The sequence below is a fragment of the Vulpes lagopus genome, chromosome X (assembly GCF_018345385.1).
Source record: "Vulpes lagopus strain Blue_001 chromosome X, ASM1834538v1, whole genome shotgun sequence".
NCBI classification, from domain to species: domain Eukaryota; kingdom Metazoa; phylum Chordata; class Mammalia; order Carnivora; family Canidae; genus Vulpes; species Vulpes lagopus.
Window position 1 is genome coordinate 104,364,277 of NC_054848.1, and position 12,889 is coordinate 104,377,165.

General features: G+C 42.1%; 1 protein-coding gene across 1 annotated transcript in view; it reads right to left on the bottom strand.

Moving 5' to 3' along the window:
* Positions 1-12,889, bottom strand: part of GPC3 (glypican 3) — a 434,855-nt gene that overhangs the window by 106,951 nt on the left and 315,015 nt on the right. The window contains exon 6 of the mRNA XM_041741320.1: positions 5,859-5,979. Coding sequence (XP_041597254.1) covers positions 5,859-5,979 — 121 coding nt within the window. The remainder of the gene's footprint in view (positions 1-5,858; positions 5,980-12,889) is intronic.

Sequence of the window (12,889 nt, forward strand, 5' to 3'; positions counted from 1 at the left end):
ATTTTTCTTTGACCATCTGTCATCATTTTATGAACTTGAGAGAGCTAATAGAAAGTTTGTCCACTGTGTATGACTCAAGGCCATATCACAAAGTATTTCAGTGTCCACACTATACGGCATGGTGGCTGTTTTCTAAGAATTTTCTAATTGATGTTTAGTAAACAATGCACTTATTCTTTCTTTGCTCATGATTTCAGAGCTTCAACCATAGAAACGACTATATTAGGGACTTGGAAGTTGTCTTGTCTGTCTTAATTTGTCTATTAAGCAGTTTCTGCTCCTTGTACTTCTGCATATCTTTTATATCTAGATCTTGCTAACCAGAGCAAGGTGGGCCGTGGCTGTAAAGAAGTGGAAGGAAAGATGCAGTCTGAGATCAGTGACCCTGGATCCTAGGTCCAGGCCCACCACTCACCATCTGTAGGTCACTTGGCCTTCTGGTATCCTCAGTTTTTTCATCTGGTAAACAGAAGTAATAGATGCCTGCTTCTTAGAACCATGGTGAATATCAGCTTATCTAATGTACACGAAAGACCTCCACAAAGAGAATTGAGCTATGCAATTATTTGGCAGAATTAATATCATTCACATGGAGTCACGTGGCTAACACTATCTGAAGCCAGGTCACCTAACTGGCCTCGGAGGAGGGAAAGTTTAGGGGTGATATATGTAAAAGTGTTTTTATCGTTTAATGTTTTCATAGCCTACTGGGAACAAGGCGGGAGGACAGAAGATTTGGGGGTGGGGTGGGGAAGGGCAAGTTGAAGTTCCATCTGCCCAGGCTGGAAGACTGGTGGGAAGGGAACAAACTCTGAAAAGATGAGAGGTTACAAAGTAGAAAGAGGTGACCTGGGAACAGGGTGTTTTAAAAAGAGTGGCAGAGCAGAGAATAAAGTCACAAGACTCGTTCACAAGAGGGTGCTGGGTTAAAGGCTGACCTTGAGCCACAAATCATGGAATCACGCAGCTGGAAGGAATCTTAAGAGGCCACCTCGTCCACTCCCCCACCATTCAGCAGGACATTTCAACCACCCTGAACAGATGAGACTTTATCCGACTCTGAATGAAAAGCCCTGACACCGAATGGGCAGGTATTGACTGCTCGGGCTTTCAGCTGTTTACAACAGGCAAGAAAACCATTCTTGGAATCTCATTTGAACTGGAACTGAAATTGGGGAAAAATCATAAGCCTCGAGACTTTCCTGGGGAAACATAACAGACAGCAGTTTTGGGATCGCCAAATCTGCACTAACAACACAGCTAGCTAGTCTTGAAGATAGAGAAAATGTCACTAGTGGAGCTGGGTTAGAGGGCAAATGGCCCAGAGTATCATCTGGGTAATAATGGATTGTCATCATTCTTGGTATCTGGGGGGTCTTCTCTCTATGCAGGAGCCTCAGAGCAGAACACTTAACAAAAACAAAACTTGTGTATGGTTTTTTTTTTTTTAAAGCAATATGGCCTAGCAAATTTCAGAACTGACACTGAGGGCTTAGGGGAGTTCAATTGCTCTGTGAACACCCGACAATAAATCCTCACACAAATTAGAAACTGAAAAGGAAGTAAAAAGGTCCTCATTTCCAATCGTGGGAATGTTACACATGAACTCTGGCTTGGAAGGAGGAGGGGACGCTGTTCCACACCTGCAGGCCTTCCCAGGAAAGGGGCCCCGGGCCTGACCCTGAACCTATACCCTCAAGGTTACACCACGGGACCGGCAATATGGAAATAATGTTACTTTAGTCCCTTGGTGAGGATATAGTTTCCAGTGCGATCCACGGCAACCTGGAAGGAGGCAGCTGAGAAGTTCCACAGAAGAAAGTGAAGAGTTATTTTGGGAAGTGCTCATAAACGGCTCCAGCTTTGGTCCATCGGGACGGACACACGTGGCCATACACGCAGAGACGGAGAGAAGACAGTAGCTCTGCATTTACAGATGTGTACGTTGGAACATCCTACTGCAGCTTAGTAGCTGCGGCCCCAAGCAAGGGGCCCAGGAAAATGGCATTACACTCCTGGATGCGCCACTCACGCACTTACAGGCGAGCTTGGGCAAGTTAACTTGATTCTCTCCACCGCCAACCCCCACCCTCCCACCTCCCCCCACCACCTCTCTCCAATCCCTAAAACTTTAGGTCAATTTAGTCAGGCATTCAGTGAATCCAGATGTTTGGCAGCATACAGGAAACAACATCTGGATGATTGATCGAATTTTTCAAGTGAACTCACTGGATGTTTTGGCAACATGCCCACTCAGCATTAAATGGCTTTCTGCCTCAGTTTCCCTGGTTATAAAAAAAAGGGACAGCCATTATTTTTTATCCCTTACCCTGCAGGGGTCAGTAAGGGCTAAATAACGTCCAAAGGTAATGAGTTCTTAAAAAGAATGATTCTGCGACAGTGCTATATCTCACACCGTTTTCCGGTTGAATATTTTTCCAATATAACCAGTGAGACTTTTAGAACGTGAAATCGATTTGAAATATGGTTAAGTGCTATACAAATATGACACATCATCATCTTCTTCTTCACCATCATTATCATCACTGTAACATTCTTCTTTGACTTTCTTAAAATGTCTCACTTTCCGATTGAATCACAGCCAAAGTAAGAATTTTATTGAAGGTCTGAAGAAAAAAAATGTGTTTTGGCCATCTAAAGCAAGACAGATGAGAAAAAGAAGTCACTGTGGGTGTTTCGAGCCCAAGCAATTTTAACAGCTCTACTTAAACAGGTAAAACTGGTCTATCAATGAGAATTAATTGGTTGCTCAATGGTATTTGTAAGGGAACCAAAAATGTTCACATACACATTTCATGGCAGAGGTAGGAGAAAGAAATTGTAATGGTGCCTTTTTCAACTCTCATAATATATACCTCCCTACCTATGAAGCAGTTTCAGCTTTTGCAAGTGGAAGTCAGAGGAAGGAAACAATATGGGAGAGCAAAGAAGAGACACATCAAAGGGATCTACAACCACACAAAATTGGGGGAGTGGATTCGACAGACTGGCAGAAAGTACTGGAATAATGCTCCCTTTCAAATTCAAGTTCTGCCTACTGAGGAAATCCTGAATTATAATCATCTTAACTGCCATTTATTGTCTGTTGGGCATACAGAATTATATATATTGGTGTATATATGTATATAAAAATACAGAATACATAAAGTACATTGTATATGTAATTATATGTAAGCCTTCTATAATGGGGGCCTAGATAAAATTTCTAGTCCTCACAGGAACTTTGTAAGAGGGATTTTGATATGTCTCTATAGTACAGACAAGAAAACTAAAGGTCAGATCCAATGACTTGCTTAAAGTTATATACCTTAGTGAAAGCTGCAGCAGAATTCAGATCCGTCTGGATCCAAAGCCCATGTCCTTCCCACTGTCCCACATGGTCTCCCATGGTATTAATATCAGACACTCAACATCCTTGCTAAAAGGCTGCATTTTTAGTGACCACTGGATCACGTAGAAGCCCACATCTGATACAACATTCCTTTTCCCCAGTGGGGGTCCATCCAAAGGCCTTTGACTTCTCTTTAGGACTGCTACTCCCTTGCTTTGTCTTTACCTACTCATTGTTTTTGGCAGCTCTTAGCACTTGCCCCTCTGCCATCCTTCTTCCCATCACCTGGCCCACCTGAGGCCTACGCAACCCAGCCAAAACTGATGGGCAGCAACTTTCCTCTGGCTCTTCATCACAGGCTGCCTTCTATCTTAAAGTACATTCTATGCTTGTGCTTCCCCTCCAAGGAAGCTATGAAGACAGAAGGTTAGACTTCTTGTGGCTCCCAAAGTCCCTGGCCCCTGGCTGAGCACACAGTAGGTGTTCTTTCAGATCCATTGATCAAAGAGATCTGTTGACAGTCCTCTTCTTTTAGGATGGGGCATGTGGACGGAGCCTGAGGGTTTGACCTCACTAGTGTGTGTGTGGGGGGGAGGCAGGGAGGGGAGGGAGGGTGTGGTGTCTAACCAGTTGAGCGGACCCCCCCCATAGATTTGGTTAGAGATAATTTAGAAATCATTCAGAGGACAACAGGCTGCTTTTGTCCACAGGTGAAGCATATCATGCCCTCAGTTCAGTCATTAAGTGGTTTACATCATGTTCTGAACCCTTCAGAGATGCATTTTGAAGTAATCATACTATATCTACCCAGGGTTTGTAGAGCCTCATGAGGTTGGGAGTTCATGGAAAGAAGGACCTTTAAGGCAAATACCACCATTATCACGTGCTTGGCAGCACTAACAACTATTTATTAAGTGCTCCTTGATTGCAGAGCACTTTATTAGGCACTGGAGGAGTCACACCCAAGTGCGTTGTAAATACTTTCACAAAGCCATTTGCAGTGAAGTATACCACTATCAGAAAGCTCTTCCAAACATTTTCTAAGAACCACAAAAAATGTCACTGCTAACCTTCCTATTAAAAAATAAAACCATGCCAATGTCTTCATCCAGAAACCTCTGCCCTTGCATAAGGATTTTAGTTGCGTTAAGTTCTTTCTAAGCTACAAATAGAAGTCAGTGTTGCCAGGGCCCTCCCACCCATGGATCATGGAGCAGGAACACTGTCACTGTGGTATACGGTGGCACTTTTGGTGGCATTTTTTTTATTGTGGCCACAAAGCAATCACAAGCAGATGGTACAACTAACTTCTATTTGTGTCTTAGTTACTAAACTTCTCATGAGAGGAAAAACTCTGTGTACAGGTCAAGGGAATCTGTGGGTGTCTTTGTGCATGGTAGTGAGTCAGAAGTTGGCAAGGGTGCAGTGAAGTTGGTCTTCTAGTATCTTCCTGGTGGCAGTGAAAGCTGATACATGTCCCCATTGGAAAGCAATTTAGAAGCATGCATTAAAACACTCATATCCTTTAACCTGCTAACACCAATATCTTAAGAAAGTGATCTAAGATCAGGCAAAGGCATCATGCATGAAGAGGTAGCTTTATTTATGATAGTAAAAAAAATCTGAAGCAATCTGAGTGTCCAGCAAAAGCAAGCTGATTAATTATGATGAATGCTTAAAGAAATCTTAGCCATAAAAATGATTAATATGAAGATTTGTGACAACATGAAAAAGTGTTTCCAATATAGTATTAATTTTAAGAGCTATAAATCACTTGTGTAGTTCCAATTATGTAACAAGTCTGTGTGAGTATGGTTTTCTGGACAAATATTAGAAAAGAACAGCTAAAAATGAAAACAGCTAGAGTAGTGGGATTGTGAGAAATATTTTCCCCTCTATTTTCCAAGCTTTAATATTAAAATATTATTTTTATAATTTAAAAGTTGGGCAAAGGGGTGCCTTAGTCAGAAAAGTGTGCAACTCTTGATCTCAGAGTCATGGGTTTAAGCCCCATGTTGGGTGTAGAGATTACTAAAAAAACAAAACAAAACCAAACAAAAAACAAAAAAACACAGCAAAACAAAAACAACAAAATAAAAATGAGGTGGAAAACAAGGGTCAGAAGTCCTTTTAAACAAAGAGAATATTTTTTTGAATATTTATGTATTTATTTTAGAGACACACACACACACACACACACACACACACAGCATGAGTGTGGGGAGGGACAGAGAGAAGGAGGATAGAGAAACTCTCCAGCAGACTCCTGCCAGGAATGGAGCCTGACTCAGGACTTGATCTCACAACCCCGAGATCATGACCTGAGCAGAAATCACGAGTCAGACACTTACCTAACTGAGCCTCCCAGGCGCTCCAACAGAAAAAATCTTTGAAGAAAATGAAGAATGGCTGCCTCTCCACGAGCCCGAGACCACAAATAGAACAGTAGACATTGTCTTTCCCTCGTTTTTCCCCCATTTCCATTTCTGTTTGATATACCACTTACCTGGTTAATGTGCTTCAGTTTGTCAATAATCTGACTGACCACTGGCTCAGGGCCCTTCATTTTCAGCTCATGGAGGTTGAACTGATTTTTCATGCCATTCCTTGCTGCCTTCTGGCTGTATCTGGAAAGGGGAAGGTAAGGAAAATGTTTGTCACAGGAGGGTCCCAAGCAAAACAAAAGCTGACTGACTGTACTTGGCACCAATGGTCAAGCAGACCCCAAGCTCTCTTCAGCCTTTAAAACTATGGGATGGTCCAATGGTGTGAAAGTAAACTACTCTAGATAGAATCTATTTGCAATCGAGAACATTCAACATCTTTTTTTTTTCCTAAAGAGTTGGGGATACAACAATGACCAAGAGAGACAAAGTCTCTTCCCTTGCTGTGTTCTGGATGGATCTAGTGTGGCATCTAGAAGAGTAAGAGCCAATAGCAACTCAGAGTGATGAGAGCTACATTAAAGGAGGTCCCGGGTCTTAGGGGTCTATGAAAAAGGGACCTTAACTCTGAGTGTGCTTTCTACTCACTGGAAAAAAGAAAGATGCTTGCGTGTTCTTGACCTCTTCCTTCTCCTCCACTTCCTCCTCCCACCATTTCCTGTAGGCCTTAGAGTTGGGTTTCTTTTCAGGAGGCATTCCAAGCCATGTGAAATATAAACTTGCCCTCACCTTATGCACTTTTCTCCCCATCCCCCCACCCCCCGTTAAACTAGGATAGTCGGGTTAAGGGCAAATTCATATTTCTTTTATTTGCATTTTTAATTACAAAAATAATTATGTTCATTGTAAACAATTTAAACAGTACAGAAATAAAGCATAAAGTAAAAGTTCTCCCATCATTCTATCCTTTCAAGAGAGAAGCATGGCTGACAGTTCTTCCAGGGGTTTCTGCACACTTGTACTAACACATAATTTTAATCCAAATTGGAAGCATACTATTTATGCTGATTTGCAATGTTTTATCACTTAATGTATATCTTAGACATATTTCCACGTTGGAAGATAAATGACTGTCTTGTCCTTATTCTTCTGTATGGCTGGCTATATCATAATTTATTTAGCCAATCCCTGATGAACAATTGAATTATTCCTAATAGTTAATATAAACAATGCTACAAGGAACATTCTTGTATACCAATCTTTGCACATTTGCACGAATAGCTATAAAGGATCATTTCTCAGAATTTAATCACTTATTTCTTTTTTTAAAGATTTTATTTATTTATTCATGAGAGACACACACACAGAGAGAGAGAGAGACATAGTCAGAGACATAGGCAGAGGGAGAAGCAGGCCCCCCGCAGGGAGCCTGATATGGGACTCTATCCCAGATCCCGGGATCACGCTCTGAGCCAAAGGCAGACGCTCAACCGCTGAGCCACCCAGTCATCCCCATATTTCTTTTTTTTTAAAAAATATTTTATTTATTTATGCATTTGAGACAGAGAGAGAGCAGGGGGTGGAGGGATGGGGGAACAGTAGAGGGAGAGGGAGAAGGAGAAGCAGACTCCCTGCCGAGCAGGGAGCCTGCCACAGGGCTCAATCCCAGGCCTTGAGATCATGACCTGAGCCAAAATCAAGAGTCATATGCTCAACTGACTGAGCCACCCGGGCACCCCTCACTTCATATTTCTAATCCCAAATTATGACATGCAATAAATAATTAATACTACCATATTTTTGCATAGCACCATACAAAGCAGTTTCTTATCATTCAGCCTACTTGAGCTTCTCAATCACATTGTGATGGATACAGCAGACGTTTTTATTATTCATAACTGAAAATTCCACAACTTGAGAAGATACTGCTCTGGTTTTGTTAGGCATTCCCTTCCATGATATAATGTATCTGCCGATATTAAGGACATGCTTTGAAAAAGATACGTGGTAGCAGAGGAGATAAGGAAATCTAGTTCTGACTTTCATAATTAAAAGTCATCTTATAAAGGAAAATATTTTTTAAATAATCCCTACACTCAACATGGGGCTTGAACTCATGACCCCGAGATCAAGAGTCAGGAGCTCCACTGACTGAGCCAGGCAGGCACCCCATGAAAAGGAAAATATTTTGTAGTAAAGTTGAAGAGAACATTTGATTGCATTTCTTCTGAAATGATAGCCTAACATATTCAGCTTATTTAACTTTGAAGATGAGGGAATACACAGATCACCAAGCATCAAAAACCAATTGCCTTTGGGGCTATATTAAAGAAATGCAAAGCAGTATTCTTTATTTAATGTCTTGTGCCAATCAGCTTACTAGCCTCCTCTTTTATGTTCATATAATGCTGTTTAAATACCATCTCCCTCCTGATGATACCAGCAACTTCATCGTGTCTTTCTTTGCACCTACTGATGCCTGAAGCAGAGACCCTATTCGCAGATAAAGAGGTAAGGCTTATTATAAATCTTCTGAAATGAACTTCAGGAATGTGTCCCCAGAGACATTTCCATGGGTTTATTCATATTGAAGCTCACTGGTCACATCTATGCCTGCTCCTACAAAACAAACGTCTTCCTGAAGTTTATTATCCTCATTGGAATAGTGTAAAGACATCTGCCAACATAGCGATTTTGCCCTATACTCCGTCTTCCAAATCACCTATAAGTATTAAATCAAATTAGTCCCACAGCTGATCCCTTGTGGCCCTACTATATTTTTTTCTGCCATTTGGAAAAGTGTCCCTTTCGCTCTATTTTTTTGCTTCTTATCTCCAAGCCACGGATCAGGAGCCAGGACAAAACACTGCTCTGCAATCCCATGGTGACTCAATTTTTTAAAAACAGCTTTGGGTTGAAAAGCTTGCCAAACTTTTTGAAAGTTGAAATACCATCCACTGTTCCACTCTATACATGTGCTATTTAAATCCTCAAGGGACTTTAGTAAATTAAGCATGGTTTCTGGTTACAGAAGTGTTAGGAAGAGCTGGCCTGTGGCTTCGACCTAAAACTTGCCTTTATTTTATGTATTCCACAAAGCAATAACCAAAAGTACTGATCCAACTGATTCCCATGGCTGCTAAAATTTCATGGCACTGTTTTAAAACTCAGTGTTCTTGTACTCTCCCTTTAGGTGTCTCAATACCTTCCCCATGCCCCTGATCTTTTCTGTTTCCCACCTCTCTACTCTGTTCTCCTTAGCCAGACAGAATACAGAATGGGACCTTAAAAACCACGAGTGCTAAATGGAATATTATGCAGACATGAAAAGGACGAAGTCAATCTATATGCATTGACATGAAGCCAAATCCAAGATACACAGTTGCAGATACAAGCAGTGCTTAAGAACGTACAGTGTGATTCCATTTGGGGTAAAAATGGGTCTGCATATGCACAACTCTCCTGTACTTTATATATGTTCAGACAGACACAGAAAAATTTTAAGAAATGGTAATAGCTCACTCTGGTGAGCAAGAAGAGATGTTGGGGAACTCTATCTTTTTTTAAGATTTTTTAAAAATATATTTTATTTATTTATTCATGAGAGACACAGAAAGAGAGAGAGGCAGAGACACAAGCAGAGGGAGAAGCAGGCTCCACGCAGGGAGCCTGACGTGGAACTAGATCCCGGGTCTCCAGGATCACGCCCTGGACCGAAGGCAGTTCTAAACCACTGAGCCACCTGGGCTTCCCTAAGATTTTATTTATTTATTCATGAGAGGCACAGAGAGAGAGGTCGAGAAGTAGGCTTCTGACATTGGGGAAACTCTTAATTTTATGTTCTCCCATGTCTTGTGAATTTTTAAAAGATTTTATTAATTTATTTGAGGGGGGGGGAGAGAGAGAGAGAGAGAGAGCATGAGTGGGGGGAGGGGCAGAGGAAAGAGAGAAGCAGACTTCTTGCTGAGCCAGGAGCCTGACGTGGGGCTCGATCCCAGGACCCTGAGATCATGACCTGAGCCGAAGGTAGATGCTTAACTGAGCCCCCCAGGTGCCTCAATTTTTAAAACTTTATAATAATTTAATATTTAATGAGTGAAGTTTTATAGAGTAGTTAATTTTCTTAATGGCAAAAGAGAAAACCAAAGGAAAGAAAAGACAAATTAAAAGCAGGGCTAACTCCTATACATATGTCAGGGCCGATGGGAAATCCTTCTTGGTAATCCTTCTTCGGTGGCCATCACTAACAGCCTAGCTTAATGGTGTTTTATGACAGAATGCAATAGACACAATCACCCTGGATCACCTTCACACCTCAGATGCTTATTATCAGGTCACAAACTCTGCTTCATGAGGTTAAATACAGCCTATATGTTTCATACTCTTCAGTAAGGTGACTCCAACTTGCCCATTTCAAAGAGCATATCAGGGGATCCCTGGGTGGCTCAGCAGTTTGGCGGTTTGGCACTGCCTTTGGCCTAGGGCGTGATCTTGGAGACCCGAGATCGAGTCCCACATCAGGCTCCCTGCATGGAGCCTGCTTCTCCCTCTGCCTGTGTCTCTCCCTCTTTCTCTCTCTCTCTGTGTCTCTCATGAATAAATAAATAAAATATTTTTTAAAAAAAGAGCATATCAGTGAGGCTGTGATTATAAATGCACATTTTTATGAGCACCTTCTCTCAAAAAGAGGTAAGTAAGTTATTTAAGGTCTTTCTCGCCTTCCCTGTAGGTTGCCTAAAGCCCTTTCCTGAAAGCAACTGAGGGCCTCCTTGAACCACCCTGATGCATCCTGACCTGTGGCCCTTGTGTATAACGGTGTTTAAAATCTGTGAGATGTTTGAAGGCAGAGGCTTGGTTAGTTCTCTTTTGTACTACCCAGAGCACCTTGTGGTACTTACAATAACAAGAGCTGTCAGTATTGAGTGTTTCTCTGTACCAGATACTGTTTAAAGCACTAAGGAAAAAAAAACGAAAACAAAAACCACCATACAGCATTTCATGGATTCCTCCGAACCTCCCAATGAGATAGGCACTATTATTATCAGCCCCTTTTTTAACAGATGAGGAAATAAGCACAGAGAAGTCAAGTCACTTGCCCAAGATCACACAGCTAGTTGATAGCAAAGCTGGGGTTAGAAATCTTGTGAGTCTATTTCTAGCTACCTGTGTTCTTTTTTTTTTTTTTAAGATTTTATTTTTGTCATCTCTACACCCCACCTGGGGCTCAAACTCACAACCCTGAGATCAAGAGTCACATGTTCCATCCACTGAGCCAGTGAGGTGCCCCTAGCTGCCTCTGTTCTGAACTGCTACGCTGCTATTGCTTCCTTAAGAAATCGTCCATGCCGTCTAGGTATTTGCCAGTTCCTCACCACACTGCTCCACTATGTGAGGTGACTCATAAGGTCCCTGTAGTGGTCACCAAACTCAGCACAGTACACCCAACAGCAGTTCTCACCTACTCAGCAGATTCCTGGGCTTGCCCTCTGAAACCTCCAGGTGAGAGTCCTGTGTGTGTGGAGTTTCTTCTCCCAAACACAGATCCAATAGTACTGCTATTAGTGAAATATTTGCATTCTTGGGAGATATGGCACTAGGGTCAGAGGAATCAATAATCCACCGCGACCACAACCACCACACCATTAGACAAGCACCAAAGGCGATTTGAAATCTCTAAGGACAATAGGAGGGAGAATGAACACAGGAGAATGTTGTGTCTAATGCCTCTCTGCCTTGTCACCTTGGCTATAGCAATGTGGCAGATGTGATGGGCCCCCAGGGAATTTTATGTAACATGCATGCTCTGGGCTTCAAGCCCAGAGGGACTCGGTTAGGGGTGTCTCTGTAGTTTTTGCATTAATTAATTCAGCTCTCTATGCCACTGGCATGTATGGTGCATGAGAGGCTCTGAATGAGGACGAGCCATCACAGCACGACCCTCATCCACAGACTGGCCAGAGCATCAGGAACGTGGACACTGCTGGCCATGGAGGATATTAATGATGAGTTATCTACTTAGCGACAGTCACCTCTAATTAGATTAATTGTCCTCTCTCAGGAATTCTGCTTCTTTCTTAAAGCTTTGACATAGTTCTGGCAATGAACACTGGCCAGTGGAGGAGGGAAAATGAATAGAGAGAAGTTCCTATCTCTGGAATCTCAAGTTTTCTTAACTGGACATATGACATGTGACCTAAGAAGCGGCATCTTTAAGTATTATGTGCGGTGTCTTTGCCTTTGCCCATCCACTTTGGTATCTGCTTAGCACAAAAATGAATGCCATAATGCCAAGGAACCCCTATTTGTGAAGTGAAAAGGGGGACATGCTTCTGTTCAGGCAGATTGGTCAAGGATGGGGGAGGAGGGGTGTACCGGTGCAAAAGCCATAAAGAGAAAAGGAACCTAATTAAAACAGGACATCTGGGCATGCTTGTCTTGGGACAGTTGAAGCAAAGAGAGCACTTGTAGAAGAGGAATAGAGTCAAACAAGCGTAAAATGGGCAATCTTTTCTTCCCATTTCTGTGCTGGCCAGGGCAGAAATGGTGTAGTGGAAAGAAATCAATGAATTCAAATGTAGAAATTGCTGGAAACGGAAGCACCCTTAAGAGATCATCTTGTCCAATCCACTCGGTAGGAGAAGAAACTGAGACCCAGAGAGGGGCTTATCTAACAGCACGAGTTGTTAGTATCACAATCCCCTCCACCTTTTAGAAGAAATTCCATTCTTTAAAAGGTCCCTTAAATGCACACTGCTGATTTCAAACATTGCTAGCATGGTTACAAGGTAGGGAGGCTGCTAGAGAATTCACTTTCCTTCTTCCGTTGGGCATTAGAATGATGGCAAGTGTTTGAGAGTAAGTCTTAGAAGGGCTAACGCCTCCTTCACCCCCAAATATGTGATTTTACAAAAGTTTAATTTGCTGCCAGGTTATACGGAGAGCTGCAAGTAAGTTACAGAGCTCACATTCTCAGAGCGCCATCTTATGGAAATACTGCAGTATTGCATGGAGCCCCTGATTTAGCAGCTCGTTTCTTTGAAAAGTGCTCCAGCCACAGTAATCACTGTGGAAAAAATGGGATAATTGAAAGAGTATAAATAGCTTTAAAAACAAACTAGAACACAGGGTAGAAAAACCGTCTTGTTAAGAGGCC